The sequence below is a fragment of the Diabrotica virgifera genome, chromosome 3 (genome assembly GCF_917563875.1).
Source record: "Diabrotica virgifera virgifera chromosome 3, PGI_DIABVI_V3a".
Classification (NCBI taxonomy): domain Eukaryota; kingdom Metazoa; phylum Arthropoda; class Insecta; order Coleoptera; family Chrysomelidae; genus Diabrotica; species Diabrotica virgifera.
Window position 1 is genome coordinate 109,158,766 of NC_065445.1, and position 12,134 is coordinate 109,170,899.

The 12,134-nt window shown below is 32.9% G+C and overlaps 1 protein-coding gene across 1 annotated transcript in view; it reads right to left on the reverse strand.

Moving 5' to 3' along the window:
* LOC114338920 (extracellular serine/threonine protein CG31145) overlaps positions 1 to 7,032 on the reverse strand; it is a 964,172-nt gene extending 957,140 nt beyond the window's left edge. Inside the window, exons 1-2 of the mRNA XM_050647518.1 lie at positions 7,012 to 7,032; positions 5,838 to 6,865 (exon numbers count right to left, since the gene is read on the reverse strand). Coding sequence (XP_050503475.1) covers positions 5,838 to 6,865; positions 7,012 to 7,032 — 1,049 coding nt within the window. The remainder of the gene's footprint in view (positions 1 to 5,837; positions 6,866 to 7,011) is intronic.
* Positions 7,033 to 12,134: the final 5,102 nt, after the last annotated feature.

Below are 12,134 nucleotides of genomic sequence, written 5' to 3' on the forward strand. Positions count from 1 at the left end.
TTATTTAAAATCTTATTTTAAATCCATTACAATATACCTAATAATGTCAATATTCGCAATATAAGGCAACTAATTGTCAAAATAAGTCGATTATAAAATTTAACCATTTTAAATATCTAAGGATGTTGGATAAACGAGACACTAAATCCTGATGAAGAAATTTAAACTCGTATAGAAATAATTGCAAGAGGAGCCTTTATGAAACTTAGACCTGTATCTCAGCTGAACTTACAACTAAGAATCAATTTCCTAAATATTATGTGTATCCTGTATTACTATATGGATGTGAAACCTGGATCATCAAGGTTAATATGGTAAACAAATTAGATGCCTTCGAGATGTGGTCATATCGTAGAATACCCAAAATAGCAGGGCTTCAACGCATTTCAAACATAGAAGTCTTAAACAGAATAGGTCAAGGCGAAGGGTACTTCACGAAGACGATAAAAAATAGAAAACTTGAATATTTGGTGAATAAAATGAGAGGTACGAGATACTTACTGAATATTTCAGTTAATACTGACCGAAAAGATCGTGGGAAAAGTAGAATTGGTAGGAAGAAATATTCACGGCTCCGAAACATTCGTCAATGGACTAGCTAATCAGCAGATGATTATTGTTACATGCCGCGCAAGATCCAGAACAATATCGGCAACTTATTATGGAAGGTACCCATGATTAAAATTTGGCATGATACACAAAGAAGAAGATGCAATATAATAAAAACTATAAGCTCAGAATAATGGGATATTTGTACTTGCCATTAAAATTTGATAACAACTTATACATACAGTGATAAGCGCGCTAATAACCGGCAAAATAACGCAAAAGATGAAAAACGTATGAACTCGTGCGATAAAAAGAAATGAAACTAGTGGAGGTAGGAAATTTGGAGATAATAACGTACAAATTTACATTATATTTATTGTCTCCCATCTTTAGACGTATCAGAGGAGTATGTCAACTAAAACTGTCACTGTCACAGTGGCAGTTGCCAAACTCGGCCGATACGTCTAAAGGTGGGAAACGATAAATATAATATAACTGTATAGGTTTCTATCGCTAAATTTCCCACCTCCACTAGTGTCATTTCTTTTTATCTCACACCTTTATATGTTTTCTTTTTTTTGCGCTATTATGCCGGTTATTAGCGCGCTCATCACTGTCATCATCATTCTCTTTGCCTTATCCATATACGGGGTCGGCTTCCCTAATTGCATTTCTCCACACAATTCTATCTTGGGTCATATCAATATTAATCCCCTTTACCAACATGTCCTGTCTAATTGTCTCCCCTCACGTCTTCTTTGGTCTTCACTGTATCTTCTTATTTAGGTGCCACCTCCGCTACGGAGGTTGGCAATCATCATAGCTATTTTAATTTTTGATGCAGTAGCTCTAAATAGTTGTTTTGAGCTGCATCCAAACCATTCTCTCAGTCATGGTTCTTCAGCCATGAAATTCGTCTGCTATGCTTCTTCTGCCATCTATCTTTCCTTGCATTATGAGTCGCAGGATGCCATACTTCTCGCGCCGCATCACATGCCCGAGATACTGTAGTTTTCTTTCTTTAATTGTAAGTTCAACTTCCTTCTCTTTACCTATTCTTCTCAGTACTTCATTGTTCGTAACTCTATCTGCCCAGGAAACCCTCATAATTCTTCTATAGGTCCACATTTCAAAGGCGTTAAGTCGTCTCATTGTCTCTACATTTAACGTCTTTGTTAGGCGTACTTTAAGAGCTAATGCTAAATCTTTGCTACATAGGACCTTTTTCATTTTCAGAAAATTAGAACGTGCTTTTTCGATTCTGACTTTGATTTCTGCAGTTAGTCCATTCTTTCACGGTTTTTGCTCTAAATTTTAAAGAACCGCTTGGATTGACATGAAATTTGGAATGCGTATAGCTTACATGTCAAAGAAAAAAAGTGATATTGTGCCGATGCGTGCTTTTGCCCGGGGGGTGACTTTCACCCCCTCCTGGGGGTGAAAAAATATATGTCCAAAATAAGTCCGGAAATGGGTAAACTGACTAATTTTAAGTAACTTTTGTTCTATAGAGCTTTTTCGCCAAGTCAACACTTTTCGAGTTGTTTGCGAGTGAATATGTTCATTTTTCAACAAAATAACCACATTTTTAGACGGTTTTTCGCAAATAACTCAAAAAGTAAGTATTTTGTCGAAAAAAATGTTCTTAGCAAAAATATAGCTTATAAAAAAGTAAAAAAAATGGTGTACGCGTTAGGTCTCTGGATCTCATAGAACCAAAGTTATAGTCAATGAAAAATAGATTCATATTCACCAAATTTCAAATAGAAAATTTCGACGTGAAATATCCAAAAAATTAAGCACTTTTTGGGGAAAACCAATTATAACTTTTTTAAAGTGTTTAAAAAAAGCTTTATTTCTGTTTTTACAAAAAGTTTCTAGCATTAAATTTAAGCAAGTTGCGCTCAAAATAAAGTTGGTCCCTTTTGTTTTTGCAAAAAACAATCGGGAAGACCACCCCCTAATTAGCAACTTAAATGAAATTAATCGTTACCGCTCCACAAGTTATTTTACTTATGCTGTGTTTATATGATCTGTAAGTTTGATCGAGTCAAAGTGCTTATTTTTGAAACAATTTGGTTTCAAAGTAAAACTTTTAAAAATTTAAATTTTGAAAAATATGCTTTTTTTCAAAATAACTTAAAAATTGTTAGAGATACCAAAAATCTCGAAAAACAAAAAAAGTCAGATTTGATTTTCTGAATATCATGTATTTTTTTGTTTTTCTGTTAGACAAAAATTGATTAAGATTTGGTGTTTCTAAATTTGCAAACATTCGTGATCAGTGACTCGTTCAACCCCTTTTAACTACAGCCGTTTCAATAATAAGTACTTTGAACCGATGAAACTTACAGATCATATAAACAATGTATACACGAGTCAAGAAACTTGTGAAGTCGTAACGATTAAGTTGATTTAAGATACTAATTAGGGGGTGCTTTTCTCGATTTTTTTACCAAAACCAAAAGGGACTAACTTTATTTTGAGCGTAACTTGTTTAATTTTGATGCTAGAAATTTTTTTTATAAAACAAAAATGAAGCTTTTTTTAAATAATTTAAATAAGTTGTAATGAGTTTTCCCCGAAATGTGCTTCAATTTTGGTTATTTCACGTTAAAGTATTCCATTTGGAATTTGACGAATATGAACCTATTTTTCATTAGCTATAACTCTGCTTCTACTAGGTGTAAAGACGTGATGTATACACCTTTTTTAAATTTTTTACAGGCTATATTTTTTTCTCAGAATGTTTTTTCGACAAAATACTTACTATTTGAGTTATTTGCGAAAAACCGTCTAAAAGCGTGGTTATTTTGTTGAAAAAATGAACATATTCACTGCCAAATAACTCGAAAAGTATTGACTTAGTGAAAAAACTCTATAGAACAAAAGTTACTTAAAATTATCCAGTTTATCCATTTCCTGACTTTCTTTGGACGAATATTTTTTCACCCCCAAGAGGGGGTGAAAATCACCCCCAGGGCAAAAGCACATATCGGCACAATATCACTTTTTTTCTTTGACTTGTTAGCTATGTGTATGCCAAATTTCATGTCAATCCAAGCGGTTCTTTAAAATTTAGAGGTTTTGCAATATTTTACCGTTAAAGAACGGACTAAGTGTAGTTTTCTTCACTGTATGTATACTGTATACTAGAATATAATGCATACTATGCAAGACACGATGTTAAACCATAATTCAGGAACATATAAGGAATATTGAGTGTAAAGCATAATTATTATATTATTAGAATATAACAACAATTAGAGAAGAGTGGAGGCATGTTGTCGAGTCGGCTAAAACCCGCGAAGGTTTGTAATGCCACGGACTAAGTAAATAAATACAACAAACCGGCATATTTGTGTTTCATGGACCTTAAGAACACTATCAGGGTAAAATTATAGGACGTTATCCATTTATTTAACGCAAGAGCGGTACCTATAAGAATAGTCAAAATTATTGAAAATATCTACCAGAACAACACAATACAAGTAAAAGTAGAAAAAGAACTAACTGACCCAATTGAAGCTGGCAATAGGGTAAGACAGTGGATTCCCTGAGTCCTCTATTGTTCAACCTGATCATGGATAAAATAATAAAAAAGTAAGAACTAAAATAGAATACCAAATGGGAGAAAAACAACTTAAAATAATCTGCTATGCAGACGATGCAATACTAATCTCTCAAAGTGAAGGTTATTGACAACGTATGCTGAAGATTTAAGACTAATAACACACCTCTATTACAACTAGCGAGCAATAGTAAGAATTGAAAAAGAAACATCTGAAGAAATGGAATAAAGAGAGGAGTCAGGCAAGGCTGCATACTATCACCTCTATTATTTAACGCTTATTCTGAAGAGGTAATGCGAGAAATTCTGGAAGATGAAACAGTTGGCATAAGAGTAAATGGAGTCTTAGTTAACAACATCAGATACGCAGATGATACAGTAATAATAGCCGATAGTTTACAAGACCTGCAAAGACTCATGAGTAAAATAGTATGGTGTAGTAGGGAGTACGGACTCTCTCTTAATATCAAAAAGACGAAGTTTATGAAAATTAGTAAAAACAACCATAATACTAACGAAATCTTAATAGTAGAGGGCCAACAGATCGAAAGAGTAAAAAAGTACACTTACGTAGGAACACTTATAACAGAAAATATTGACTGCACTGCAGAAATCAAAATCAGAATCGAAAAAGCACGTTCTAATTTTATGAAAATGAAAAAGGTCCTATGTAGCAAAGATTTAACATTAGCTCTTAAAGTACGCCTAACAAAATTTTACGTATACAGTGTACTATACTATGCAGTGGAATCATGGACGTTAAATGTACAGATAATGAGACAACTTAACGCCTTTGAAATGTGGACCTATAGAAGAATTATGAGGGTTTTCTGGGTAGATAGAGTTACGAACAACGAATTACTGAGAAGAATAGGTAAAGAGAAGGAAGTTGAACTTACAATTAAAGAAAGAAAACTACAGTATCTCGGATATGTGATGCGGGGCGAGAAGTATGGCATCCTGCGACTCATAATGCAAGGAAAGATAGATGACAGAAGAAGCATCGGAAGACGACGAATTTCATGGCTGAAGAACCTGAGAGAATGCAGCTGGCTGGATGCAGCTCAAAACAACTATTTAGAGCTACTGCCTCAAAAATTAAAATAGCTATGGTGATTGCCAACCTCCGTAGTGGAAATGGCACCTGAAGAAGAAGATGCTGAACAAATTTAATATAACAGCCACAAAATGTAACATATTAATTTCCTCAAAAAAGGTTAAATTCAGAGTTACAATAGCAAATCTACTAAGATGTAAATTAGAGCTGTAGAGTCAGATAATGGAAAAACTCATGGAGTTTAAAGATCTAGGCATCACACTATCTAGCTACGGAAAGCTTGAAACAGAAGTGGAAGATCAAAGTGAATGGGGCAAACAGAGTGGCAGGTTGTCTAAAAGAAACAATATGGAGAAATAAAACTGTCTGAAATGAAATGAAAGGCAGAATAACAGTCATCAGACCAATAATTACAAACGCGGCAGAAACACGACTTGACAAAGTGAGGACAAAAAAAGTGCTAGAAACAGACGGTTCCCCAATAGGAAGACGATCAGTGAGACCACGAAAACGATGGAACGACAACTTACAAAAAGAAGAAGGCCAGGATTGTGGCTATTTGAAATAATTAAAATTTTTAATAATGGTTAAAGCATATGTGGTATATGGTTAAGTCTTATTACAAGTAATTTTTTTAACAGAAATCAAGGCTGTACTCACCTATGCGTTTTCTGCAATAGCCTATTCCTGAATCTGCCGTAGACACTTTCAGGCCCGTCTTCAACGACATATTTGACTCTTCCATGCGACGCCACCAAAGGCCTTCCCGACATCCCCAAATCCATTTGGATATCAACTACCACCACTAACGTAAACAACACCACGGCCACGCACAACCCGAGGACGATTCGTTCCTTCCACTTAAGTCCTCCGCGTAACATTTTTGCGAAGACACCACGCGGCAAAGTGTCCGATAGACCCGAACTGACTTCAGCGAAATGTGTTTTTGTTGACGCGACGGACTGAGTTGTGTAATTGTCACCTAATTTCGACTTGCAGTACTCGGGCGGAGGAGAGTACTTTGTTTTAACGCGGTAATTATCACTGAGTACTGTTGTTTCTTTGGAAAAATCTTTGGTTTTAGTTGGCAGATCGTCTAATTCGAGTTGTTTATCTACATCTCTCAGTCTTCTTAACGTTAATTCATTATACTGAATAGGATTTGTGTGTACGATTTGTTTTGACTTATCAACATGATAACGAGGCGATAAGGTATCTCCTACCAAAGAAATTTTATTTTCGTTTAGTGTAATTCCAGCGCTGAACTCCTTAACAACTGATTTTTTATTTTTGTTATCTATCTTTTTAAATATCGCGTTTAAAAACGATTTTTTACTTTTTTGATCTAAATTTCTATGTACAGGGTGATTCTCGGATTCTTCAGATTTAGTTTTCCTTAATATTTTTCTTACAAATTTTGGACTATACTGATCATAAATGTATCCCTCTTGGTCTTTGAGGAGTTCTTCTTCGCTTGATGCTAGACCGTACTGTGCCTTGTATCGTCTGGCTAAAATTATAGAGTTCTGAGGAGTATGCTTCTTTGGTACCGGCTTTGGATAGCCATTGGTTGATAACTGATGATTTTTTGTGGACAGAAACGTTGCGGCGTTCTGTTGGAATGTATTTGGAGTGGCTGCAAGATTTGAACATTGCAGCCTGCTGGAGTTGCGAATATCCAGATTTTTCTAATTCAGTCAATCTTTCCCTGAAAACAAAAAAAATATATATATGATTAAATAGTACCTATATTAAAGTATAAGTAGATATTGAGGTCTTTAAAACACGCGCGATTTTTCGAAATAAAGCAATGTTTTGAAGACCAATTGAAGACCTTGGGACCAGAAGGGGGCATGACACCAAACAATATTTTGAAGAAAACATAATTTTAAACTTATTTTCAAATCCTCAAAATCCAATTTTTAAATTTTTCTTGGTAGTAAAGTCCATAATCGTTTTAGACCGGGCAGTATCGTCGCCCCCGCTAGCGAAATTATTCTGATTCGATTTTTTTGCACAAACTTACTCAAAAAGAGGTCCTTATAACATATCCATAGGGTACCTGGCGGTACCGTGGTCGAAAAATTGTTTAAACAATTTTTTTTAAACAAATTCACAAAAATAATTTTTCATTTCGAACAAGAATTTTTTAGATAAATTGGCTTATTCTGAGCAAAAAAGGTCTCTTGTCATTTTTTTCTAAAATTTATTGGTGTCCAGTTATATGCGATTAAAAATTTGAAAAATGCGAAAATACCCGTATTCAAGGCTTAATAACTCGATTAAACATTATTATTATGAAATTCAAAAAGTCACCAAATCAAGATTCGAATCCCTTCTTCAAGGTCCTGAAGAGATTTTTGTCATTATTTTATTAGAAAGCTGTTATTTTTAATTATTAACAATTAGCGCTATAGTCCAGGATCTATCGTCGCCCCCGTTAGTGAAATTATTCCGATTCCATTTTTTTTTGCAGAAACTTACTCAAAACGAGGTCCTTATAACATATCCACAGGGTGTCGGGCGGTGACGTGGTCAAAAAATTGTTTAAACAATTTTTTTTAAACAAATTCACAAAAATAATTTTTTCACTTCGAACAATTTTTTTTTAGATAATTTGGGACATTCTGAGCAAAAAATGTCTCTTGTGATTTTTTTCTAAAATTGATTGTTGTCGAATTATACGAGATTTATAATTTGAAAAATGCGAAAATGGCCATATAACTCGACAACAATCAATTTTAGAGAAAAATCAGAAGAGACCTTTTTTGCTCAGAATAACCCAAATTATCTAAAAGAAATCGTTCGCAATAAAAAAAATATTTTTGTGAATTTGTTTAAAAAATTGTTTAAACAATTTTTCGACCACGGCACCGCCCGGCACCCTGTGGATATGTTATAAGGACCTCGATTTGAGTAAGTTTCTGTAAAAAAATGGAATCGGAATAATTTCACTAACGGGGCGACGGATACATCCTGGACTATAGCGCTAATTGTTAATAATTAAAAATAACAGCTTTGTAATAAAATAATCACAAAGATCTCTTCAGGACCTTGAAGAAGGGGTTTGAAACTTGATTTGGTCACTTTTTGAATTTCATAATAATAATTTTTAATCGAGTTATTAAGCCTTGAAAATGGCCATTATCGCATATAACTCGACAACAATCAATTTTAGAAAAAAATGACAAGAGACCTTTTTTGCTCAGAATAAGCCAATTTATCTAAAAAAATTTTGTTCGAAATGAAAAAATTTTTTTTGTGAATTTGTTTAAAAAAATTGTTTAAACAATTTTTAGACCACGGCACCGGCCGGCACCCTGTGGATATGTTATAAGGACCTCTTTTTGAGTAAGTTTGTGCAAAAAAATCGAATCGGAATAATTTCGCTAGCGGGGGCAACGATACTGCTCGGTCTATTTGGAAATATGATATTAAATACACAATAAAAGTAACACAAATGTTTATTTAACGGTTTTTGAACATTTTTTGAAAAAATATGAGGCTTATCCCCTTTTGTATAAAAAATTATGTTCTAAAATATGAACATAAAATGCAACAATAAAATAATTCAGTTGTCAATATTTTCAATATCTGAAAAGTCGTCCAAATGTTCAATGTCTTCCAGTGGTTCATTATTCTCAATATCTGGTAGAATCTGTTGGCAAGCACCAATTTCTGTCTACACTGTTTTTTGCAACCACAAGGTGCACCTAATTTTTTGGTTCTATTTTCTTCCCTTTTGTATTTATATACGTATTCGTAAACTAGATTTTTTTGTCTTGCGCTTAATTTTTTATGTCGTTGGGTATCCTTGTGTCTCCATCTAGAAGGCACCTTCTTTTCTGAGAAGTATGTGGGGTACAAACCTATTCATTTTCCTACAATGAAGTAGGTATTTTACTAAAAAGGTATAAGCCACAAAAAACCTTTAGAACAATCCTAATATTTTTAGGTTCGAAAAATATAACATAAGGGGACAAGCCACACAGTAAATAAACTTACTGTTCCTGAGTTTATATTTTCCCAAAAGCGGCTACTTCCGGATACTGTATAGTCTTTGTCATCTTCGCTTTTATTTAAAAACGGATCTTGGTCACCGTGTTCAGAATCAAACTCAGAAAAGTCTATTTTCCGTTTACATGTTGTCTCCTTCTGTTGCAATATAAAGTAATGGTGACACAACGGGACTTAACTACAGCGGCGCCATCTATGAGAAAAGTGTTGAAATTTTCTGTTTGAGACATTAATATGGTCTTAAAGTGTGTGATTTCTACTTTAACTCATTTTTGACGAAATTGTGGCTCGCCCCCTTCTGGTCCCAAGGTCTTCAATTATTAGTCCAGGGCGCATCTGTTTTGAGATGGACGTTGAGAGGTGACTCAAATTTTTTTGCAGAAATTGCTTGAAAATAACTAAAATAATAATATTTGAGTTATCCTCCCATCAAAATGTCAAAATATGAAGGAAAAATTCGATTTTTGTATTGGTTTTTTGATTATAACTTGAAAACTATTCATTTCTGAGAAAAGTTGTACCAACATAAAAGTTGCGTAATTAAATTTCTCACAAGATAGAATTGGTTAAAAATTTAAAAAATATTCACCCTTGTTGCAAAATAGCAATAACTGCGAAAAAAGCCATACAAAAACAAGTATTCGCATTTTACCTTTTTCAACCATTTATACTACACCTATGACCTTCATGTTTTACTCAGAAAAACTTTATGATATAGTAAAACAATACTGTAAATTTTATTAAGATCGGTTTAATAGCTTTTGCAAAATAAATTTTGCATTCCAGCTTTCGCAAAAAAATTTCATTTTTTTAAAATGTTGCAGGACTGAAAATCAAGCAGATAGCAAGTTGAATTTTTTTTGCTTATAGAAGTTTACTGTATCTTTCATTTGCAATTTGCCAAATTAAAATCGACTAATTACCACGGCGTCAGGAAATTTTTTAAATAAACATTAATTCTTAGTGCTACGCGCAGGACAGCGGTGTTCGATTCACATAAGTTGATTTCCACCAAAATTTTTTCCAATCTTTATCTAATATATTATTTTCTTAGTCTATATTTTGTTGTATTTTATTATTTTAATTCCACAAAAATAAAACTAATTTTATTATTGTTTGTGAAATATTGTTTAAACAATTGCAGATGTTTAAAAATAATAAACTTTTATTCTTTAAGTTAAAATATATGAACAAAGAAAGTTTTTGATAAAAAAAAGTGTTATTTCAAAGGATAGAGTATGTGTTTTTATTTTGCAATAAACAAATTTATTTATTTATATCGAAATGTAATAAAAATTAAAATGTATCAATTATTATCAAAGGTTATTGGAATGCCCAATCAGAGCAAACTATCCGCTGTCCTGCGCGTAGTACCAATAATTAATGTTTATTTAAAAAAATTCCTGACGCCGTGATCGTTAATCGATTTTAATTTTGCAAATTGCAAATTAAAGGTACAGTACACTTCTCTGCGGAAAAAAAAATTCAACTTGATATCTGCTTTATTTTCAGTCCTGTAACATTTTGAAAAAATGAATTTTTTTGCGAAAACTGGATTGCAAAATTTATTTTGCAAAATCTATTAAACCGATCTTAAGTAAATTTACAGTATTGTTTTACTGTATCATTATGTTTTTCTGGATGAAATATGAAGGTCCTAAGTGTAGCATAAATTGTTGAAAAACGTAAAATGCCAATACTTGTTTTTGTATGGTTTTTTTTTGCAATTATTGCTATTTTGCAACAAGGGTGACTATTTTTAAATTTTTAACCAATTTTATATTGTAGAAAATTTAATTACGCAACTTTTATGTTAGTACAACTTTTCTCGAAAATGAATACTTTTAAAGTTATAATCAAAAAACGAAGAAAAATATCGAATTTTTCCTTCATTTTTTGACAATTTGAATATTTAAACAATGTTCCGGACCTTTTTGAGAGGGAGGATAACTCAAATATTATTATTTAAGTTATTTTCAAGCAATTTCTGCAAAAAAACTTGAGTCACCTCTCAACGTCAAAATGTGCTAATATTTTTACAGATGCGTCGTGGTCTAAATTATCCACGAACACTTTACGCTATGTTTTTAATGGTACACTTTGAAATCATGTAGGTGTTATTACTACAAAAAATTTAAATAATAGCTAATAATGTATAATGGTTGAATTTGTGATGTAAATAATTGTTATTACTGGTTGTATATTAATGGAAGTACAACCTCATTTGCTTCCGAGAATGTCGGAAGTATTAATTTGAACAGCATTTCCTCTGATTTATAAAACGGAAGTATAAATACAGGGGCGTAACAGAGGCCCACGCAGCATGAAGCTTGCGGGGGGCCCAATATGTCAGGGGTCCCATCTTGTTATCTAATATATGTAAAAATGTGTTATTATTGTATTATTTTACGCATAGATGAAAAATGTAAGTTGCCATAAACAGTGCATGAATACACTAGTAGTAGTAGTAGCCCAGTAAATGACCGTTTTTAAGTGTAATTATCAGCGCCACGACGGATTTGCTTGACAATTTGGATTTAGGTTCTACTTCAACTTCAAAGTTAAACTTGTGTCGTTGGTTGCTTTTACTTGGATGGGCGAAAAGGATGACTCGAGGGTGGAAAACATACGTTTAAAATAAGCCCGGAAATGGATAAATTGACTAATTCTAATCAATTTTTGTTCTATAGAGTTTATATAAGTCAATACTAAGTTATTTGAGAGTGAAAATGTTTATTTTTCAACAAACAAAATACGTTTTCAAGCGGTTTAAGCAAAAATGTAGCTTATAAAAAACAAAAAAAAATGGTGTATTCATGAAATATATCGACAAAGTAAAAGCAAAATTGTAGCTCATGAAAAATTGATCTTATTTGTCCAATTCCAAATCGAATATTTCAACGTGAAATAACCAAAAATTGAAGCACTTTTTGGGGACAG